Source organism: Limulus polyphemus, unplaced genomic scaffold, assembly GCF_000517525.1.
Source record: "Limulus polyphemus unplaced genomic scaffold, Limulus_polyphemus-2.1.2 Scaffold1413, whole genome shotgun sequence".
Taxonomy (NCBI): Eukaryota; Metazoa; Arthropoda; class Merostomata; order Xiphosura; family Limulidae; genus Limulus; species Limulus polyphemus.
Window position 1 is genome coordinate 109,486 of NW_013667023.1, and position 21,046 is coordinate 130,531.

General features: G+C 35.2%; 1 protein-coding gene across 1 annotated transcript in view; it reads right to left on the reverse strand.

The window, feature by feature from the left end:
• The window catches only part of LOC106463456 (phospholipase D1-like), a 132,810-nt gene that overhangs the window by 94,392 nt on the left and 17,372 nt on the right, over positions 1–21,046 (reverse strand). The window contains exons 2-3 of the mRNA XM_022390947.1: positions 11,503–11,648; positions 2,225–2,375 (exon numbers count right to left, since the gene is read on the reverse strand). Of these exons, the coding sequence (XP_022246655.1) occupies positions 2,225–2,375; positions 11,503–11,623 (272 nt within the window). The 5' untranslated portion in view covers positions 11,624–11,648. The remainder of the gene's footprint in view (positions 1–2,224; positions 2,376–11,502; positions 11,649–21,046) is intronic.

The window sequence follows — 21,046 nt, forward strand, 5'->3', positions numbered from 1 at the left end:
TGATGAACACCTGTTTTAGCAGTTTGAAATGTTTTCAACTCAATGGGCTAATGCAAGCCATAAAAGTTTCTATTCCAGTAGATTACAGCTAAATATAGAGAAAACAAATGTAAGATATATGGGATTCAAACATTGATTATACAACAAACATCAAATAACCAATATGATCACCAAAGATTTAATACATCAAATTGTTTTTAATCAATTTTAACCCAAGGATTAATATATCAAGCAAATTTTTTGGTTTTGACATATAGTCCTTTACATACCCCTAATAAACTAAAATACTTTATGTACTTGGATAACATGTGACATACTGTTAAAATTAACTATCTATTGTTACTAAGCAGACTAAATGATGTAAAGGACTATAAATTAAAACAATATGCTTGTATTCCACCACTGTATTAAGCTTGCTCTGTTTATCTGCTCTACTCTTACAAGCAGCACTGGTGAGCTGTGAATTCAACAAATCTAGTCTGTTGTAGCAGAGGTGGCTAATGAAAGAATAGGTTAAGCCTCTATGCCATTTTTTCTCACTGAAATTAACATTTTGGTGAGGAAAATAAATTCACAAATGAATGATCAGTTAGTCTACAGATAATTAATTTGATGGCATGTCACATATTATTCAAACCCTAATGTGTATTAAGTTATTAGTGGTATGTAAAGGACTATAATATACATCAAAATCAACCACAATGACTATGTTATTATACTGTTTATCACATCATAATTCCCAAGTTGGAAGCCACTAATGTCTGTGTGGACACATTTTTGAATAAGATTTTTTTAATTACATCTGAAATAGAAAATTTTATCAATTTCTAACAAATCTATATGTATCACTTCCTTGTGATTACACAAGGGACAAAATGGGCAATAAAATACCACTAAATGTTGCCTGTGCATTACATAATGACAACTTGAAACCTCAGTTTGATGTAATATACTCAACACTTTAATCTCTAATATTTTTTTATAGTCATCTGCATTATGTGCAATGACTTGTCATCGAAACCTCAGTCATGATCAGTTGCATCAAATACATGCTGCTTGTGAGTCATCAGAAGGCAGGAATATGTATTTATTCTGGCTATTATGGAAGCCTAGATACCATGAAACAGAAATAGCACTGACAAAGTACCCCAATGTACTTGCTCCTGAGTAACATCAGCCAAAAATGGATGCTGTATCAGAGGAGATTGAAAAGGAGTAAACTCAAAAGTTCAGGATACTAGATATTCCATAAGCACAAGCATGAAATTTGCCATGAGCTAAAATCTTTATATGCACAACATTTCCTGGAAGTATAGATTCTATACTTCACAGAAAAGTAATCCAAAACAAATCATGTCATTTTTCCCTATACCTGTTGTGAAATACATTGCCGTTAACATCACATCAAAATCAACTACAGCCATTGAAACTGCATTTACACCCTACTTTTTGTTGTGATATGTGAGACACACACGCATACATATATATATATATACAAGCTGAAATACTCATCAACTGATAAGGACTGTTTAAACTTAATTAAAACAATGTAAGTTTAACAGCAATCATATATTTCAGAGTAATAACTTGAACAAACTTTATCTCAACATTATAAAATTATAGCAAGGCTTCTTCATAAACCACATTTGCTGTTTGCTTTCCATCTACCAATAAAGATTTTGAAGCAACCCAACCATTGAACACTCTACATCTCACTGACCATGAGAAAAGCATGGTTGTTTGAGATACAATCCAGCAACTTTCATACTTTGACCTTGAATTTCTTTAGAATATTCAACATTGTCTAAAGCATCAATCTTCCAAGATTGTTTGAGACTGACTCAATAGGCTGGGAGTAATTAACCAACAGGCTTTACAAAATAGAAATAGGATTACATTAAATTTTGGCCCCCTTAGGACATTCACTATAGTTCATAATGTTTACAAACAAAGTTTGGTTGAAATTGACCAAATAGGCTTGGAGAGTGCAAAGAAACACATTTTGTCTTCATGAATATCACATAATGTAAGCTGCAATTTGTCACAAGAATGTTTAAGGGCAGTTTTTGTGAGCAAGTATGTTATATAAATGACAACTATAATGAGAGTTTCAAACTTTTGTTAAACACTAAATTAGTACTGGAAACTAAAATGTACCTTCATATATCTGAGAATTCTCTACTTGCAAACCTAAAACAGTGATATAATTTAATATGTTACTCACAAGTTTGGGTTCAAAAAATGGGAGGTGGAACATCTTTCTTCATTAGAAATTCTAATGGAAATCCCACAATGTGGTATAAACATATGTTGCTTAACATCATCAAAAGCATATGTTGGTTCATGAATTCGACAAAAAGAAATACCACGAGAGCCTGTAGGAATTTAAAAAATATATTAGTAGATGATAAAACCTTGATCCTCATTACCATAAAACAGTCTGCAATGAAATGTATTTTCATACTGTTTACTAAACTAGAATACACAAGAAATGAGAAGTAGCTAGGATAATTTTGTGTTCTTCTCAAACTTGACTAAGATATTACATGCATAATTATTCAATTACATTTTACTCCATCCTCCCCCACACACAAAAAAAGGAGGTAGCCCAACAAAACTGAAAAATAAGTAAACTGGGAAGGTTCTAAAGTTTATGACTAAGTTTAAACTTGTATATATACTAATTACCCAAAGGAATCTAAATATTAAAACAATAATTGTTCAGTTTCTTTAAACTCATGAGAATTTCTTGCTGCAAACCCTACATTAAAACCTGAAAGCATTTAAAATTTTATATTTTGTAGAATTCAAATGAATTTCAAACAGGGACTTAACTCTGGAATACTGAAGACCTTTCCTTGTTCAGTTTGATCTCGCATTGTTAACAAAATACGTGACTCAAATTTTCCAAATGTCCTTCAAGCATTGCAGAGCATGCATTACTTACTCATGATTTTCCACTCTCCCTCTGTCCATGTGACTTGTAGAAGTTTCATGAAATCTCACAAAAGCTCTACTTTCCCATCATAATTTTGATTCTATTGAAAGTTGTAGTCGCAATGAAAGTTTGTGGGGAGGAGTAGAGAAGGTATTTTAGAGATAGGTACCTGTTTCAAGTTAATTTTAATTCTATAAATCTTAAATTCAAGTCAGGTAGATTTCCCTCTGAAATACTGAAAGCCAGAAAACCCACAATGATGAACAAGAAAAAAAGAAATTGAAAATATAAAACTACAAGCTATATGATAGGAAGATTAATAATCTAGAATACAAAAAATACATCAAGCAATCCAAGTAGAATCTAGGATCAAAAAATAATTTGCACAGTTGGATTTGAAGAAGAAAGAGTTAAGCAAACAAGTCTCATAAAAGTACTGGATTTAAAGGACACATCTTTGCCCATATTGCCATTAAATTCATGCAAATGAGTTGGTTTTGGTGAGCAGTAATGATATATTTGTGAAGCCAACAATGAGACACAAGTGGTGGCACAAACAGGTAGGAGGAATACATGCCCTCTCTTGCAGTCAAATGTTCTCCACAAAGTGGCTCAGACACCTATTTTGAAAGGATGTACTTCAGAGGCAGTATCCCATCATCATCCATACTGAAAAAGACCAGTGAGTCACACAACTGATCAAATTAGTGGGTGCTCGTGAAGAACCTCAGCAAAACCCCAAGAATGAGCTTAAGAATGTGAGATCAGTGCATTGAAAACATCAAATATAAATAAAGAAACAAGAATAAAAACACATATGACATTCATCTTGATTGGAGATATAATGGTAGTCCCATTTTTCATATCTAATGCCATGGAAGGACATGCACATGGAGGTGGGAGAGGTACCCACTGCAGCATCATAAGCCATAAAATGGCACCCTCTATCCACTTCCAAAGAGCAACACCGTCTCATGGAGTTCCATCATTTGGGATGGAATTGTGTCTATAAAAAATGCACTGGTATATGTGAAATGCAAGAATCCTGACAAGATGGACCCATACAAGGTGTCTCACAAAAGAAGATCATGTTTTTGTTTTTGTGTAACCAAATAATTCTTCAACCTCACCCATACCCCTAAACTTGCAAATAGGAGTGTTGGACAATATAGAAATATTTGTGCTGCCTAGGGCAAACACAGAAGTTACAGAAAATGTGCGAGTCCTGACTGGACGATCTAATATAAATGCAGATTATCATGACTGTATCCTGTTGTTGTTTTTTCTATTATTTGTTTCCAAGTCAAAATTATTCACAATCATGGGCACTCTGGAAATAGTTAACAATGAATGTTGGGCAGAATATACAAAAAACTCAAAGGAGATGTATTCCACTGAGTCTGAAGAATAACTACAGATGGAAAATGGAGTCTTGAAACTGAAGATACAATGAAGTGATGAAAGTAAAATAGCAAAAAATACATGCTTGACTGTAAGATATCCAATAAAGGGTACAGAGACCAGAAAGCCAAAAACATTGCCAAATAGAGAATGTTATACGATGTAGCTTGACATTCATATTTGAAGTGGTAAGGGACCTCATGATTAAACAAGATGCATCAGCTGCAGAAACCAATTCATTAATGTGGATGGAGCAAGATTTGTGGAATGATAATCATCATAAGTTTATGAACAACCAGTGTTGATTCTCCCAACATCATTGTGGAAGATGTATCAAAAATCAATGGAACAGGATCCCCCTGAGATAAGCAAAAGAAATGGAAACCATGGTAAAATATGCCACCGTGGAGAAATAAGAATGAGAAAATGGTATCAACTGATCTTGGGCAACACCCAAAAAAGTAAATAGTAGGTAAAGAGAAAAATATTCTTTTAATACGGGCTGGAGAAGCTAGACCCAGAACTGGAAACCTGTAAAGCATCAGAAAATGAAGCACTGCCACTGTGAATAGAGCTGAGCAATTAATGGAATTTGCTAATTGATTAATTATCAGTCATGAATCACTTTCAATCAACTAATACATTATTCTCTGATATTGCTAAGAAAAAATCAATTATTCTCACAATTTATAATATTATAAATCAGGTTTTGATACTTGTGGTGATAAGAGCACAAACAACCCATTGTGTAGTTTTGTGTTTACCAACAAACAAACATAACTTGATAATTGAAATAATCAAAAACAGTAATAAATGGAAACCTTAATTTAGAGTAGTTGTTTAATTTTGTGTGTCATGACACTAACTGATTAAGCTGAACAAATTTGAGTTAATAGAAAATAATAATGGTAACATTTCAATTATGGGATAGATGGAATAATCAAAAACAGAAATATATATATTAGTTTATTATTTTCATAATATAAATCAAATTAATTGCCCAGCTCCAGTTGTGAATGCATCAAGCATAGGACGATTGAACCATTAGCACGACCAAAGAAATATCAGCTCAGAAAGAGACATAACGTGAATGTCACCAAAAAGATAGAGAAACCACAGCAAACAAAGGTTGTGAGTTCGAGTCTCACTCTGGCTATTTTTACATGCTTATGAGTACAGAAACACAGTGGTGGTGTAAAAAGTGGCAGGAATTCCTGACATTCATGTGAAGCAGCCCAAATCTCTAACAAAATAATGTGAGAATAGAATATCTGAAAAACTACAGGTCCAAAATATAATGTTTCCCCAACACATCACTCTGGCCCTGGAGAGAGGCAGCTGTAAATGGATTTAGATGTAGAGGAAGTGGAAGAAAAATGGGAACTACAACATGAAACTCACAAATACACTACACTTAAAGGGAATGGAGAGAACTAGGGTAAATTCTAATAGACAAAAGGTCTAAGGATAAACTCCATGAAAGGGCATGATCTCAGGAACAGTCTATGAAGTAAGCAGTTAAAGAAATGCCACTGTTCCCAAATCAAGGGGAGAATGGGTTTGGCAGATGGAGAAGTATGCACATCCAAAACTCAAGGGCTTATAAAGCCAAAGGAGATGGGTAAAGAGTTCATGGGAGAGTGTTCTTACACAATCTCACATGAACAAGATACTGAATAGGCACAAACTGACGCTTTGACTTCTGAACAATTCATCCCAGGGAAGAAACTAACTGGAAGGTCAATTCAGTGTGAGGCAACCACTGAAAAAAAATCTTCTAGTTATCCATGTAATAATGACAACCAATGAGTGTGTGTAGTAGAAGAATAGCTAATGGTTTGATGATAAGTGTGAAGTAGAACCAAAGCCAGTCCAAAACTAGAGTGCCAAAAACTAAGAAGTCCCTCCACAATGTGAAAAATGAAAATGGATGAATAAGGAACATGCAAATAAACATCTTTGGAATTCCCAATCTTCATCCAAAAACCTCGATGAAGGGACACTCATTAGATTATCACAAGTTCCACCTAGCAAGAAGGAATGACTAGATAAGAGATGAGACCAAAAAGATCAAAGACCATTCTACAATCTCTTCTTGTCTTTGGCAACACAAAGTGATAAGATTAAAAATCTCATGAAAACATAAAATACAATATCCACATCCACTTGTTGTGAAAAAGGTTTCAAACTGTCAGATCCAAAATCAAATAGAAACAGGAAGAGTTAAATTTGAATAATGAGTAATTTGATGAACCCAAGGAACTTGAAGTATCCATAGACAATCAAGTATTTGAGATGACCCCCAAAAGTCCAGATAAAGAACAGAGATCAATGAGTAAGTCATAAAGACCCACCTTGCTTACATTGACACTAGGACACACTAAAAATATGAGTAAATGTATCAGACATCAAAAGTTAAAATTTTTCAACACTGAAAATGTATTTCTTATAGATACTCACCTCCATCAGCTTTCCTGAGTCAGCACTGCCCTTTATAAGCAATCTTTTTCATTTGCCACTAGCCTTGAGGCTCCCACCTAATCTTATGTGTTTCCATGTGATATTTCTGCATTGTTGCATACAAATGACCATGTGGCAACCTTCCACTAACAGGAATGTGACACTGCTTCCTAGCATAGTTGGCTCCCTCTATACTGATTATTCAGTTATCACTTCAAGATTAGGCAAGAAAGTAAGATGCACCAGAAGTGGGGAGGAAAGATGGGAAGTGTGAGTATCTATTAGAAACACATTTTCAGTACTGAAAAATGTTCACTTCCAATACAACATGTAACCTTCGCTCACATCTAGCTAGAATCCATATTGAAGAGGGAAGCATCCAAAGAGAACCCATGGAATGCAATACCCTATATTTTGGAACAGAATAGGACCACACTTGTGGGAGATCACACCATGTTTGTACAAAAGTACACTCTTTGCCTGGAAAAGAAGAAAATGTCCAAATGATGAGTGGAAGATACAAGCACAGTCCAAAACCTGCATCAAGCTTTCAGAAGTACAGTATGTGTAGTGTGGCTAGGGCACATCAGACAGTATGTGGCCAGTCAAGTCCTGTCCAAAATCAAGTGGCACCAGGAATTCAACTTTCAAGCAGCAGTATGAGAAGGGTTCCTATATCTTCACCTCAAGCCCAGTGAAGCTGAATGGGAAAGTAATATAAGCCTTGCAATTGAGTGAGGATTTATGTTGGCTGGTCCTGTGCCAATTCAACACCAGACCACCAAAGGATGGGGGAAAACAGGCTAGAAGGGCGAACTGTGCTACATGGACAGAACATCACTGCCCTATTCCCTATTGAATGGAATTGGTCACACTCATGAGCCCCAGTGGCTAGGAACTGACGAGTGGGAAGGACTCCCATGTTCCACTAGAAGTAAAAAGGGGGTGAAAGCATGATGAGCAGTCTAGAGGAGGGCATCACTGTTAAACAGAACAATGGGTGATCACGAAAACCCTACTTTTTAAAAGCAGGTCACCACTAGGTTTTAAACTAGGTAACCCCTTGCCTGCTTTACTCATGACACAAGCCTTGAAGCTCCCACCCATCTGGAACTGACTGATTCCAATGAGTCTTCAATGCAAATCATCATGTGACAACCCTCCACTAATAATTATGTGATGTACTCTCTTCACACATGTGACTCCCTTTATTCAATTGTACCAAACTATCACATCGAGTGTTGGCAGAAAATAGAAGCACCTGTTTTCAGTGGGGAGGAAGTGTGAGGAGAGGTAAGTACATATCAGAAATAAATTTTTAGTATAGGAGAATTATATCTTCCAATATGGTACATTACCTCCACTCACATAAATAGCTAGAATCCCATATTGAATAGGTGGAGGGACCGGTGTGAGGGAAAGAAAGAAGCAACCTTCAAAAGCGTCCAAAGAATATCCCAAAGAGATCTTTAGATTCGAAGACCATACATGGGAGACCGCACAACTTCTGAACCAGGTATACCCTTCGCCCATTGTAGAAAGATAGTTTATAATCTTAACCGGAAGTTAGATACACAGTTTTATCATTCTAATCTTCATATTTGTGGTATTTGATTAAATTTAAGCCCTCTTATAATTCACTGATGTGTTTAGTGAAATATTTAAAGTTATGCCTCAGTTTAGGGCAACTTGCACTTTCTTCAAATCACATTGTATGACTAAGAATTAAGGTAAAAAAAAATCATATTAGCCTACTGTATATCAATGTAGAATCAAAACCTCATGTAATAAGTTACATATCATCTGATAAATTCATATCTTTGTAAATTTGCATCCATATTTATATAAAAGTATTTTCTTTTAATATATTTTCTTTTCATCTTTTAGACTATTTTAACTATGTTATTTATTTTACTCAGATATTACTAAATCAATAATTACATTTTACATGGAACAATCAGTAGAAGAATCATAACGACTGCCGTTTGTGATAATTATAAAATTTTAAGTTTTTCCTCTTATGTTTACTTGATTTCAAACTTAGTATTCATTTTAACATTTCAATAAATAATAACAATAGAGGTAAAAAAATATTGTAACATATATATTTATATAACTATAGACTAAGTAATTTGTACAAGACACCTAATTACATAAGGTGTCTTACAACAAGGAGTTTTAAAAGGATATCTTTCAGGACTGAAGGCTTTTCTTCACCTTCTGATTTTTAATTTTTTGAGCTGCTGTACTTCTGGGATGCAGTGTTAGATTCTGCTCTTCATCTTTGCTTGTTTTCTGTTGGTTTTTTTTTTATATACTAAGGTCAACGACTCAGTCCACTTGATGTCATAACTCGAAAAACGATGTAATCACCTGCAGAGGTCTTTCAAGATCACAACTGCTCAACGGTTTGTTGATCCCTGAGGAACAAAGTCACAGATGTTGACCAAGACAAAATGCCGCAAAGCTATAGCAACAGCAGTAATAACAAACCATGTGAGTGGTAGTAATGGTGCTTCAGGAAAGACACCTTGAATGACCAATCACAAGATTAGGTAAAAGCAACTAAAGGAGCCAAATATAGCTTGAGAGATTCTTTCAAAACAGCAAGATGACTATTGATGCACATAACATCCAACATTTATAGGACTAATTGCAAGTGCAGGAAGTTATGCTGTACTACTGTTATGAGCTATGAGAATGTACTGGCTGACCTGTACCCCAGCTGGTGGTTCTCATGGTTCTAAAACAGAAGATATAATTATGCATACATGATGCAAGGAATGACGTATATTATAATTAATATTCAGTTTATCTGGATGCATTTGTGTCAAAACATTGAAAAATGATGTATACTAGGATTCTTCAACTATTTTTTTAAGGGAAGCAAATTGGCAAAAAGTTAGGACTATGCAGGCCAGAAGTATTTTTAGCTACACATCTTTAAGCAACATAATAAATATTATATATAAAGTACTGTTAGTATATTGAGCAAATGTTATCATACAAACAGTACCAAAATAGTGTAGCATTTAATATATTTACTACTGAGAATGCACATGTGCATGTTTATCATTTGTTCAGGTCTGCTCACAATGCTCATGCTTTGTAAATACAAAATATTACATTTTAAATATGTTATTATTGTTATTGTTTAAATTTAAAACACAATTATATTGCATTAAAACTCTTATCACAACTTGCCACAGATAATGGCAAGCATCAAAGCAGTTAACATGTTAATGGAGTATCATTACAAACATTTTTAAATGTCTGTAAGACAACTCGCACATAGAGAATTTTTCAATAATTTTATCATTTTTTCCCTATATTTCTTTTAGTTATTTGTTTTATAATTTTTTGCAGACTGTCAGCAGGCCAATTGGTCGTCCCTTGTAGGCTAGATGCAACCTATGATCAGCCAGTTGAAGAACCCTGGTGTAAACATTGTATCAGGTACACTGCCCAGAGAGAGAAAAGGAAAACTGACCATGTCATGGAAAAATCCTGTGGAGAACTGTACATTCACCTTGGTTAAAAATTGCCCTGGACATACAGAGGGGTGTTCACAACCTATGGCAACAGTACGAAAATATATGGCTAGGCCTTACAGAATCTTATTCCACCAAAAATAGCTTTTATGTGATGGCTTTGATTATAGACAATAATCTATTACTTGACAGCACAATTCCCATTATAGGAGGTTTTGGGCACTGTAAACAATGTTGTCCAACTTATCTATAGATGTTTTTCAAAGTCAATCAACTTTGTAATGATGATAAAGGCACAGATGTCCATGAGTGATGTCTATGAATGGTACATAATGAATTTCTGTTTTTATCTGGACTTTGTGAAGGATCTGTCACATTGACTTGGATGAGTGGCTGGATGCTGTGTCTTGATGAAGCCCATACTGACATTCGATTTTTATAAAGAAATTTTCTCACAACAAAAGGGTATCAACAGATTTGACTGAAGGTATGCAAAGTTCACTTTCTCATTTTCTTAACTCTTTAGATATTTAATTTACCATTAAGCTCTAACTTGCAAAAAATGTAAGTTCCTTGAAAGCACTTTTATGAAATGCTCTGTATCACTGGCAAGATGATGATAAATTGTCAGGTACCACTTGTGTAGGTTTCAATAGTTGGTCATCTGTTTGGTGACATTCTTGTGAGCATAGCTAGAGTGTCATTTTTCATGCTCAATTAAACATGTGTGAATTACCCTGTTTACAGTTCCAAGAAAGGTTACTAATTTAGCTACAATGGATCACTGTGTTCTTGGGTTACTACAAGTAAAAAGTTGTTTAACCCTTTTGAAATGGGTCGTGGGTGAAAGACCATGTCATCTTGTTTGTTGACCGCATTCAAAATGTTATTGAATGACTATTACATGAATTTATGTCAATAACTTTGGTATTAAACTGTAGATTATAATTCAAAGAGATTATTCTCCATAGATATTTTCTTTTTTAATCAACCTCCTATTATAAGCAGGATTCATAGCCTACCTATTAGAAATCATTATACCTGAATACCAAACACCGTTGCGAAACATTTTCTTACAGGATATTGGTAAATAAGAAAGTACTTTGTTGCATACATACTTCAGCAATATAAAACTAATAATAACATTCCTAAAGATGATTTCAATACATAAATCTGTTTTATTTAGTGTTCACATAAGATAATTTATCTTACACTCTGTCACTGGCAATGAATCTTCATCCAACTCATCATCTGTTACAGGAAGGTTGAGTTCCTCAAAATCTGAATCAAGTTCAGTCTGATGATGGTTGACTTCAAGGTCAGAAACAGCCATCCTCAGGATTATGCTTTTATGTTACCTTTGGTTATAAAAAAAAAATCTAGTTATGCTTTCTATTTTTACTGATTTATGAACATAGTATCAAGGCCCAATCAATTAATTAATAAGAAAAAATGAACCTAGTTATGCTTTCTATTTTTACTGATTTATAAACATAGTATTAAGGCCCAATCAATTAATTCTCTTTCTTATAACAAGTTAGTATAACCTGAAAAAGAACAGAAACAAAAACAGTTCCAGATTATATAAAGTTAAATTTTTAAATCAGTAAAGCACAGAGTAATGCAGATAGCACAGTTCTAATTGCTGAAAACAAGAAAAATCTTCAAGAAATAATAAATATTATTATTGATGAAATTAAGGAAAAAGGATTGACTCAATAGCAAGAAAACAGAATGTATAGTAACCTCCAAGAAAAACTAATATTCCAAAATTCAGCATTACAATTTGTGGGACAAAAATCAAACAAGTTCACCATTTCAACTATCTCGGTTCATCGATAACATCAGATGATAAGTGCATACAATAGATTAAAAGGGGAATAATGCTTGTCAAGAATGCTTTTCAAAATATGAATGCAATACTGAAAAACAATAATACATCAAAAAAAGTAAGTAAAAATGTTTTAAAATGTAACATCAAGCCCATACATATGTACAGATGAAAAACATGGACAATAACAAAGGAAGTGGGGAGAAAACTTGAAGCAACTGAAATGTGGTTCTTAAAAAGATGCTGCGAGTTGCATGGACTAAAAAGAAAAGTAATAAACAAGTCAACACAACATGCAACATCATCAAGAAAATAAGAAAGTGACAATCATAGTTCATAGGCCATGTGTTGAAGAAAGAAAAGATGGAGCATATAGTAACAACTGGAAAGAGAAGCAAAGGAAGACAAAGAATAAAGATGCCTGATGAAATCACAAAATGGTTAGGAACTATGAGAAACAACAGAATTGTTGAAGAACACCAGGGACAGAAACAAATGAAAATGTCTGTCAATACCTACATACAGGCAAGACACTGGAGAACCAGAATGCACACAGAAAATATGTACAAATATATTGAAGATATATTTTTGCATTCACTTTTTTTTAATTTGTTTTGATTTAGATAAATAAAGCAATTACTTTGCCTACTGATGAATGAACATTATAGGTACCTTTAAATAAATTTAAACCAGTGGATATTAGAATACCAGTAGCTTGTTTAAGGTTCCTATTAGGTAGATATAAAATGTCAAATGATAATCTATGTCAAAAATTTCTTATCTTTTAGTCAGTACTAAATGTTATGAAACAATATAGAAACCCATATAAGGATGTCAAGCTTTCTCATACCCTCCACCAACAAGCAAAGTCAAATCAACAACTTCTGCAAAATGAACACCCCATACTGGTGGAATAGAGATACTGATAAAGCCTGAAAATCACACAATTAAACCCAGGCTAAATTCATTTGGATAAGGCATGATTCAGCCCAAGCAGAGAAAGCAAGGATTGCACAAAATAGATTCTATGCTCTCTACAGGCAATCGGTTTCCAAAGCATATGACATGAAATGGAATGAACTGTTCAGCAAGGTTAAACTCACAAACACTTCATTCTGGTGCTTCTACAAGATTATGGCTGGCATAAACCTAAAACATGGAATTTCACTCATTTGCAATGATGACAGTATCTCAGTCCATATAAATGAAGACCAAGATAAAAAAGCTTCATGTACAGATGCATTAAATAATGTGATCATGGCAACACGCATTAGAAACTCAAGTTACAGCAATCCTTCTCTAAGCTACAACAACATATGAATGTGGGAGCTATCTTTAGTTTGTAAGAAATAAACAAAACCATAAATATATCTAAAGATGGAGATGGTAAAGATTGTGTAAGAATCTCCACTTTGAAGAAGCTTAAAGAAGCCAAACCTGTTAAGATAGTATTGAAATATTAATGAAGCTAGGAAGCAGCATCCCCTGACATACAAACTGATGTCTTTTTTTTAAACTCTGACCCAAACTGTTGAAGCATCACTCTCATCTTAAAGGCCATTGAATCAATGTCTCCCACAACATCACTGGCAAGCTTCTAAAGAAGGCTGTAGCTAGAAGGTGTACCTAACAGATTAAAACACAATACATGGTTTTTGCAGTGGAAAAACCTGGATCAACACTGCAGAATTCCCACCTGATACATAGGAAGGCTTTGATGTTGATCACAAAACTTTGACAGCAGGTTTAGATCTGGAAAATGCCTGCAAAAGAGTCTAGCTACCATTCTTGCTGACAAAATATTCAGAATAGGTATTAACATGTGTACGATGGGTTGTAGCTACACTAATTACCAGAAGACGCATCATGAAGCATGAAAGCTGCAAATCAGACAGTATCACTTGGCACTGGTTTACCTCAAGGATCACCACACTAGCCAGTCTTTCAACATCTACACCATGGATCTAGCCTGTTTCAACGTTCCAGTCACATGCCATGTCTGAACCTTTGATGACAACTTTCTGGTGTAAAGCATAGCCTACAGTAAAGCAGAAATTGAATGCAAAATGCAACCATACATTAACAGAGTTAGCAAATGGTGCAATTACATAGGAATAATCATCAGTCTTACCAAAACCACAGCCATGTGCCGCACACTCAAAAACAGATATGTTGATGAGGGCAAACCATTAACATTCTTTACAGGCACTGGTATCCCTCTGAAAGAAATATTGAAGTACCTTGGGTAACCTTTGCACATTAAAACTATGATAATGAGAACTACCAAAGGCAATGATGCTCTGAGAATTGCATCATGAAATAAGTGTGAAGAACATTGCCCACTTACATTCTACTAAAGTATTGTCTGCTACATCCTGGATTATGCACTACTGATGATCAGAATACAATTGCTAAATGGCTAGATAAAATAAAAACATATGTAGAACAACTGTTTAAGACTGGTCACAGAATGTACTTCATCCACCCCATAAAAGTCCTATTACATCTCACAAGCCTCAGCAACATTGCAGAATATCAGCAGCACTAAAAAGTAAAATTATTCACTTAGATGGCCTTGTAGTGAAAATGTCATACATTTTATCACTGAGCCACTGTCTTTTTCAACTGACACTAAACAAGTAAGGGCACCTAAAAAGCACCTAGGAGATAGTCATGGCTCATGGGTGGATAGGTGCTATAAAGTCACCAATGAAATAACTCATTACTACCAGTTCTCTGATACCACCATACTGGGATATGTAGAAATCAGCCTAGACATGTAAGAGATTGGGCAGAAGATAAAGCAGGAAAAGCCTGTCAACATCTCTTTTAAAGACCATGGTGGACAGTCATCTGTTATTATAGCCAAAGGTGGTTCCTGTACCAAAGACAGGGAGAAAGCTGGTTGGGCATTATTCCTCTCATAGAGTAAAAACATTCTGCATAAGGTCAATAGAACATTCAAGCTTCCAAAAACAAGCACAAACAGACATTGCTAACAACATAATATTTGTGACTGACTCGTAGACAGTACTGAATAAAGTTCAGTGATTGATCCTCAGATGGATGGCAGAAAACAAAGCACTTGCATGATAAGACCACCACCCGAATGAATGTGGCAGGCCAGGCAGAGGTAAAGTTAAACAAAAAAGCTAACAAGTTTGCATGAGAAGCCCCTTTTGAAAGTTCATCATGACTCTACTGGCAGGATATCAATCTTCTATGCAATAGTAAGGTGAAAGAGGCAACATTAAAAGGTCTTCTTCATTAGCATTCAGAGGGAATGAGACCGCTGTAAAACAATATATGGAATGTTGAACGTAGAAAAAGCAAACAATTTCAAATCAAAAGCTCAGTACACAACACTGGTAACATCAGTAAGAGGAACTCTCTTCTACCTCTTGTGAAATAGCTGATATTCACATGACGGGTCAATGCCTATTAACACAACCTCTGAGATCATCACACAGTTACCAGATTTAAAGATAATTAAGGAGAATACAATTATTAAGATAAAATACACCATAAGTGAAATTGTCAATGGAACATTTCCACCATAAGAAAAAATAAAATAGTGGGAATAACCTACAGAAACTAAATTGAATTAATGCAAGAGAAAAAAATGCATATAATATTCTCTGATAGCATCTAATTATAATACAAGTTTATGGTATCTAGACTCATGTTTCAGCTAAATCTAATTGTAGGTTTTAGATTCTGAAACATATGAAAGAAAAATATCTGTCATGGGTAAGTAAAAGAGAAATCAGGATTATTAAAATATACACTATTCTTCTACCTAAAAATACTTGAAATTGTTTTTCAAAGTTTACATTCACTAAAGACTATAGAACTAGATGAAATATTTGCATATAAATGTAACAAACTGGAATGCACTTTTTGGATTCATAGTGACTATTGTATTAATCATAGTTTAAATGTTGTAGCTTCATTGATTTTTGCTATTATTTATATTGATAAACATGGAGGTTATAGTTCTAATCTAATTTTATGAACAAATATCAACCATCAACAGTATGTTTAGTTTGGAAAGATACTGCAGTAGACACTCATAAAAATATTAAAATAACACAAAACTTGGCTCTTGGAGGTTTTTTCATAAATAACTTTTCCCTAACAAACAAAAAATAAATAAATAAAATTATTTATTATGTCATACAAGACTAACTATGACACTGATTAAATGTGGAATAAATTTCTTGACAATGGCAGCTTCTCTGAATTTTCTGAAGAGGAAAGATTTTGTTCTTTTTCTTTTGAGGACTACCACATACAAAACCTTGTGGGTGGTTTAACTATAATTATTAACACAATGTTTATCTATCATGCTGCTTGACAGTTACTTTGCTAATTTACTCAAATATTTATGAGTAGATAAAACTTCACATGACAGAACGGCACATTTTATCAGAAGCTGAGATAAAGTTGTGTAATTTTTTATCCTTATCAAAATATAAACTTATGTATATATATAAGTGTGTGTGTGTGTGTGTATATACACACACTTCACTCTTGGTGGCTGTTGTGCAGGCCTATCTCATGTTTATAAGATGCAGTCTGACACACACATACTATGATTTTTATCAACTATTTTGTAGCCACACTCAAGTCCATCCTTATTATATAGTTAGGCAAGTACTTTTTGTGCAAGGAAATTATAAATACATTTAAAATTACAAAGGAAAAACTTCTATTTACAATTTTGTCCAGATCAATGAACAACTTCCTTAAGTAGTCCAGTATTACAGTCATGTTGACACTAGAAACTGCTAGGGAAGTTAATATGGATTTCATCAACTTTTTAAACACATTTTTCTGAACTATTTAAGCATCAAATTTCCTGTTCACCTATTTCTTCCTTGGTTACAGAGTCCCTAATATTATAATGGTCATAAAAAACAAAAAACAATCTTCCATCAATATTGATGATGTTTCATGCAGCAAAACCTTCCACCAGCTGGAGTGTGACACCCCTCCATGTGTAAATGCACCTTCTATATCCACACATTCTTTGATAAGGAGACAAATAAAGGTGCACCAGAAAAGTGGAGAGGATGGGTAGAAACATGTATGGAGGTATACATCAGATATACATTTTCAATTAAGGAAAATGTTAGTTTCTGATATAATAACTCACCTCCATACACAGAAAGCTCGAATCCCACATTGAGATGTGGAGGTACCAATGCAAAAGTTACCCAGACAAGCTCCCTTCAGCAAGCATAAGAAGGAAGCCCATGGGGTGTGACACCTTATGGCAGATGCACACCCAAGGGAGACTGCATATCATCTTATCCAAGGTATACTCTTCACCCATGAGCAGGATTAGAAGAAGTGAAAGGCCTGCATAGTGTTACAAGGACACGTGGAATAGGTACATAACCATCTGAGTGCTTGCACATAAGAAGTCAAACAACTAACAAGTGTAGTGAGGTTTAGGCTCATTCAGAATATAACATATGTGCACACCTCCTCAACCTTCAGTTGCTATTAGTCAAAACCAGCAGTGGGAGAAGGGCACTTGTAATAAATCTCTATGCACAGCTCCTCTAGCATCAGACACTTTGGGTCCCTTGCCAGACACCATGTATACATATTTGTTTAATATACACAATTTGTATGGATACTTATATAACTACAACTTGCCTGCTGTGGGAATAGGATGTGAGAGTGATACATTACATTACTCTATCAGACACAGAGGATTCAGACCATTGCAAGATTAGGAGGTATGTTAAAGACAGACAGATACATAAGCATAAAATAGTGATATGTGTCCAAATTCCACATGGAGACTGTGATGTATCCATATACAATGGGGTGATCTGCACTACACCCTTGCCCCACATCTCACTGTAGAAGGACTCTTGTTCTAGCCCCCAGCATTTAGGTCCCAATTAGTGAGGATTCCCCACTGTCCATCACCTTAGCAACTGGGAACTGGTAAGTGGCAAGGGTCTCCCGTGATCTATCGAAGAGAGTTCCTGTAAGGGAGACCCTCAGAATGTACCTGGATACCCCATAAGACAGAAAAGCCTTTTACTGGAGACTATGCAATGGGTGTCTTTAAAACCCAGCAAGTGCTAGAAAGAGAAGCAGGCAGATGCATAACTCTGGTGCTGGCTTTTCCATGACAGTTCATGGAGTGGGTACACTCTGGATTGGACAACAGAACATGTATTACCATAAGTAGAATACCAGTGGTCTTGTGAAACACCCCATTTGACAGTGGGCACTGTTTAAGACAAGGTGGATGGTCTGAGCACTTTCCATTACCTTGGCCTGATGAAGATTATTGAGTTAGTATATCCTGTGAGATAACACAGCTACCTAGTGGAACTAAAAGGTAACAGAACAGTGGGAAAGGAATAAGGAAATGAATACTCACACCCATTACAGTTGCAGGGTTAATGGAAGAATGGCAGTTGGTGGAAGTCTGTATGCTACAGGAGATGAGACAGCCAATTGTGGAAGATAGTTTAAAGTGAGACGAATGATTGTAGGGTACTCTGCATGCCAGCCCAGCTGAAGAGAGAAGACTCAAGAGAGCATATAACACCTGTCATCAGAGGGGCATATACAAGATGTATGAGCTGGTGGATTCAATCCTTAATGAGATAGAGAGAGAATGGGCCCAGATAGTGAAGGTGTCCCCCATTACAAAAAGACAGTGAGAAGAACCACAAGGAGGAATAGTATGACATAACATTGTGTGGCCTGGACAGGTCAATGGCATCTGTCTGGAACATAAATAACACCAAAAAAGAGAAATCAAAGGAGAGGATATGGGAGGAAAGGAGTGACAATGTTCCCCTGCCATGGAATACAAGGGAAGAAAAGACCAACCAGGACAAAGAAGAAGGGAAGAATGGTATTGAGATGTGAGGAAAAAAGGTTGTAGAAATGTGTACAAAGGCAAACAGGTACAGGACATGTGCCCAGGGAGAGCAGAAATATTTGCTAGAGGTTCAATATTGACCCAGATAAGAACATAAAGAACCACAATGGTAATTCAATCAGGCAAGAAGTATTGGGGGGGGGGGGTAGGTGGATAAGGTAGGAAGTTAAGGGGATGAAAGAGGCATAGAAGAAAGGATACTGTGACATCAGGATAGGTGGAAGGTGGAGGAAATGCTGCCTGAAAACCCAAGATAGAAAAGACTTACAGATCATGGGAGAACCATCCCATGAAAGAGGAGGAGTATGTAACAATGTAATGAAGTTAAAGGGGAAATGGTGAAAAAGAGACCAAAGTGATAAGCACATCTCATATAATGCCACACAGAGGTAGAAGGGTGACAGGAGTGGGAAAAAGAAATAACTACATGATAAGGGAGTTGGACTGGACCAATCCCACAAGCAGTGATAAAGGAATGTCATATACCAAAGGAAGAGCAGTGTGTGAGGGTGGATAAGAAGGGATGGAAAGTTAGGAAGGGGAAGACATTGCTGAGATTTGAGGAGGTGGAATAAAAGAAACAAGTTTGGGATGACTGTGAGGTAACCACCAAACAAACCATTTAAGGGGTGTCCCAAAATGAAGTAAGGACCTGAGAGAGGAGATGGAGCAGAAGAGATGCATAGTAAAAAAGATGGGACAGACCAGATTGAAGACACAGACAGCCAGGGTTAAGGAATGAGGCAAAGGAGATAGAATAGAAGAAGTCAGTAAAAAAGGGGTGGCAAGGCAACAAAAGGAGAAGGTACAATGAGAAAGCACAACAACAGAAGACCAGTCAGTGAGGAACCAATCTGTGGGTAGGATGTAGTCCTGTGGAGAAGACAGCCCACAACAAAGTGCAGTGCCCCCAGAATATGACAGGTTATGAACACTTTCAAAAGGCAAAGCCTCAGAACCAAGTCTGAACACTATCTTCTAGATATATTTGTAAATAAGTATGGAGAGAAGATTAAATATTATCTACTAAGAATCATATTATGGAATAAGTAACCGCATCTAAACAATGACTATGGGTGACATGGAAAGGAGCAAACAATTATGTCTAAACCCAATCTGTTACTGGTATGTGATGAAGTAATTAACCAGATCTCATCTTTATACACGATGGGAATATATTATAGAGCAATGAACAAGGATGAAACATTATCCAGTATATGTAAATGCTAAGAAATAATGGACAAGAACTAAATGCTACCATCCACAGGTACAAATTATGCAGTAAAAAATTATGACAAAACATCAATCATGAAGTAGACATGCTAAGGAGTAATGAGCAATGTCTATACATCATTGTAAAAGTGTTGCAAGTAAAGAAAGAATAAAGGATATCAAAATAACATCTCCTACATGTATATGTTAAAGGATAATTAAAGAGAACTAAACATGAATGTCCATCTAAGTATGCTAAAGGAGCTAGATCAAAGCATCATCCACCTTGTATACATATTATGGAATAATTAACTACTAAACAGTACCTACTTAATGTAAATGCTAAGGAGTAATGAACTATGATGAAACATTACCTTCTAAGTGACATAAGGAGTAAGGAACCATGACTAAACAACATATACTTTGTGTTATCCATGACAAAGTAATGACCTAGAAATAAGCATTAACATCTAAGTATACATGTTAAAAATAAGCAAAACATCAAAATATTGTGAGCTGAAGAAGAATGGTCCACCTTTCTAAAGAGCTCAGGTTATAAGGTTTTTTATTCATTTCTATCAAGATTTCTTGAACCTATGTGTTTTTCTGACATCATGAATCAAAATACTGTGTATATGAAAAGCATCAATTAACCATGACCAAGCACAATAATCTAAGTAGGACATGGTAAGGAGGAATTAACTATTTTTAAACATTAACCCAATGAGTTATATGTTAAGGAATCATGAACAATGTCAAAACAATACGTTCTATGTAGACATGTTAAGGGGTAA